Source organism: Spinacia oleracea, chromosome 3, assembly GCF_020520425.1.
Source record: "Spinacia oleracea cultivar Varoflay chromosome 3, BTI_SOV_V1, whole genome shotgun sequence".
Taxonomy (NCBI): Eukaryota; Viridiplantae; Streptophyta; class Magnoliopsida; order Caryophyllales; family Amaranthaceae; genus Spinacia; species Spinacia oleracea.
The window spans coordinates 1,860,864-1,863,820 of record NC_079489.1 but is presented as its reverse complement, the minus strand read 5'-3'; the positions used below and the strand labels follow the sequence as shown (position 1 = coordinate 1,863,820).

Below are 2,957 nucleotides of genomic sequence, written 5' to 3'. Positions count from 1 at the left end.
AAAGTTTAGCACTTTGAAACTTCACCATCTTTAAAGAGTGTTTAACTTTGACACTTTCTTTCTTCTTATGGAGTGTTTTAGATCATTTTGTGTTCAAAGTTCATTGTCATTAACTAGCACTACTAATTGACTTGCATTTGAGTATAACATGACCATCAAAAGATTATTACGTACCCGCAACAATTTATCAGTTTTACCACCGCACTTGCCGTCTACATGTATAGACCTAACATACACATGAATAACCTTGATATTTCTGAATTAAATTCAAGTATGGTACAAATCACGACAACCTTCGATATCTAATCTAAAAAAGTATGGTATCTAAAGCGATTTACCAGTTTTATCATTGTACCACACATCTACACGTATAAATTTAATATACACATAAATAACCTTGATATTTCCAAATTAAATTCAAGTATGGTACAATCACGACAACCGCAATATCTAATCTAAGGAAGTGTGCAAATAGTTATAAAGACAATTCAAATCCCAGATAGCGGTAGGGGCAATCGAACGTGAGACCTACCTTCCACATATTGCAGGAATTAAATATTTAACGTTGAATATAAATTAGCATGAAGATTCCTGCGGCAATTAAGTTAAGTACATGTTTTAATTTTGGTACTAACAACAATCAAATTTCAGGAATAATTCGGCTAAAATTGTGTTGTGTCCCCTGTTTGTTCTGTTTCACATTCTACAAACAATAATAATAAATTAAACAAGAAAATTAAGAATCAATTGAACTTTTAATTCACAAATTAGTTTCCCTTTTTTTCCTTTCTCCAAAGAATATACCCTCATTAAAAATAATTAAAATAAAAAATTAAATTTCCTAATTTCCCAATTAAAAATCCATCCATCCAACTTCCCCTGTTAGATACACAAAATTTCACCCGCCAAAATAAAAATTAAAAAATTTTAATAAAATAAAATAAAAAAAAATTAATTAAACAAGTAATGGTTGATGATCGTAATTATGATCTTGCTTCTCATCAGTAAGTTCCTTAGCTCTTTGAGCTTCAAACTCCCAATCTGTTCTACTCAAAACCAACATCATTGTAACCACACATGATCCTTGTGCAGCCAAGAGTCCTAACCACATCCCTTCGAAGTCGAACCCGGCCCAAAACCCGAGCCAAACCGCCACCGGCATTCCCACAAGGTAAAAACACCCCAAGTTAATATTGGCACCTACTTTGGGCCGGGCCGTCCCACGCAGGACCCCGCACCCGGTCGTTTGTGGGCAGTTTCCGAGCTCACAAAGCCCAATTATCGGTAAAACCAACGAGGTTAGCTTTATAATGTCACCGTCTTTAGTAAACAACCCGGCCCATTTCTCCCTAATCAGGAACGTGAAGATAAGGGCTGAGAACCCCATCAGGAAGCTAAAGAACAAGCCCGTAATGGCGGCCCGTTTGGCCCGAATGGGCCGATTAGCGCCGATTTCGTTCCCGACCCGGGTGGAGACACTGACGCTTAAAGAGGAAGGGAAGATGTAGATTAAGGAGGTGGTTTGGATAAGGATCCCCATGGAGGCGACGGTGGCTTTAGGGTTGACGAGGAGGCCGCAGAGGAGGATCATGATCTCGTACCACCACCACTCAAGGCAGACGGAAATGCAGCTTGGTACGGCCAACTCAAACAGCCTAGTATAACCTCTAATACATATACACTCCCTCGAAAGTGGGGCCCACCCTTTTTTGCAGGCTTTCGAGAAGAAGATGTAGATAGACAAGAAGAGTATCATGTGGTAGTTTGTCAAAACTCCGGCGAGCGCCACCCCTTTAACGCCGAGCTGGAGCTTAACCACCAGCAGCCAGTTTAACGGGAGGTGGAGGGCGATGGATAACGCCGCCGTGAAGGTGAGTGGCAGGGTGATGGATTGTGACCTGAGGTAGATTCTGAGTGGGTGGAGGAATGATAGGGCCAATAAGTCGGGTAGTGTGAATATTAAATAGGATTGGGCTTGGGCCGCGATGGCCCGATCTTGGCGGCATAATAACAGAAGCTTCTCAACGTTTAGCCACAGGAAACAGATAGGGAGGGAAATGAGTAGTAAAAGGATTATAGTCCTTTGAAGTGTAAGGCCAAGAAGTGAATGTTTCTTAGCCCCAAATGCTTGTCCACAAATGGGTTCCATACCCATTGCTAACCCGGATAAAACCGAGTAGCCCGTAATGTTCGCAAACCCGATGGCTAACGACCCGCCCGCCAAGGCTAGCTCTCCTAGTCGGCCCAGGAAAAGCATTGAGATCATTGAACGTGAGTAGAGTAAAAGCCCGGTTAGGATCATTGGTAATGCAACATCTCCTAATATCTTTGCTTCTTGTAAAAAGGAAACATAATTTGTTGTATTAGTAGTAGTAATATGTGGTTTAGTATAATGAGTTGTTAATGTTGTTGTTGTTGTTGTTGTTAAATGGGATATTTTGGGTGTTGGAGAATTTGGTAGCAATGGGACATGCAAGGTGGAAATTGGGTCATGTTTGGATATAGTAATTGTTAACTTTGGGTAATTTGTTGATGCTTGGTTTGTGTTGCATTTGTTTGAGATAAACCCATCATCCGAATCCATCCCTTGTTGTTTACACATTTTTGGGAAACAGAATTTTATTATAAATATATGTTTTTAGAGAGAGAAACTAGAGAGAGAAACAAACAAGAGAGAGAAGAAGAAAGAGAGAGAATGAGAGAGAGGAGGAGGAGAAGAAGAGAGAGAAAGGGGAGAATTGGATTGTTTGAAGTTAGGGGGGAAAGAGTGGCAAGGACCTCTTTATATATAAGGGGGGGTAGTATCGTAGTAATAGTGCTTTGTTTACTTTTTGAATTAATTTTTGTGATAGTATCTAAAGTTGGACCATTGAAAATTAAAGAAAGGAAAGCCAAAATTGATGTTGAAATTTAATTTAATTTATTTTGCCAAACGAAGTGTACACGGAGTACTTTAG

At 39.8% G+C, this 2,957-nt stretch overlaps 1 protein-coding gene across 1 annotated transcript; it reads right to left on the bottom strand.

The window, feature by feature from the left end:
* Positions 1-645: 645 nt before the first annotated feature.
* On the bottom strand, positions 646-2,749 carry LOC110782464 (protein DETOXIFICATION 49). Its single transcript, XM_021986624.2, has one exon. The coding sequence runs from the start codon at positions 2,600-2,602 to the stop codon at positions 956-958; it is 1,647 nt and encodes a 548-aa protein (XP_021842316.1). The 5' UTR covers positions 2,603-2,749; the 3' UTR covers positions 646-955.
* Between the last annotated feature and the right edge of the window lie 208 nt (positions 2,750-2,957).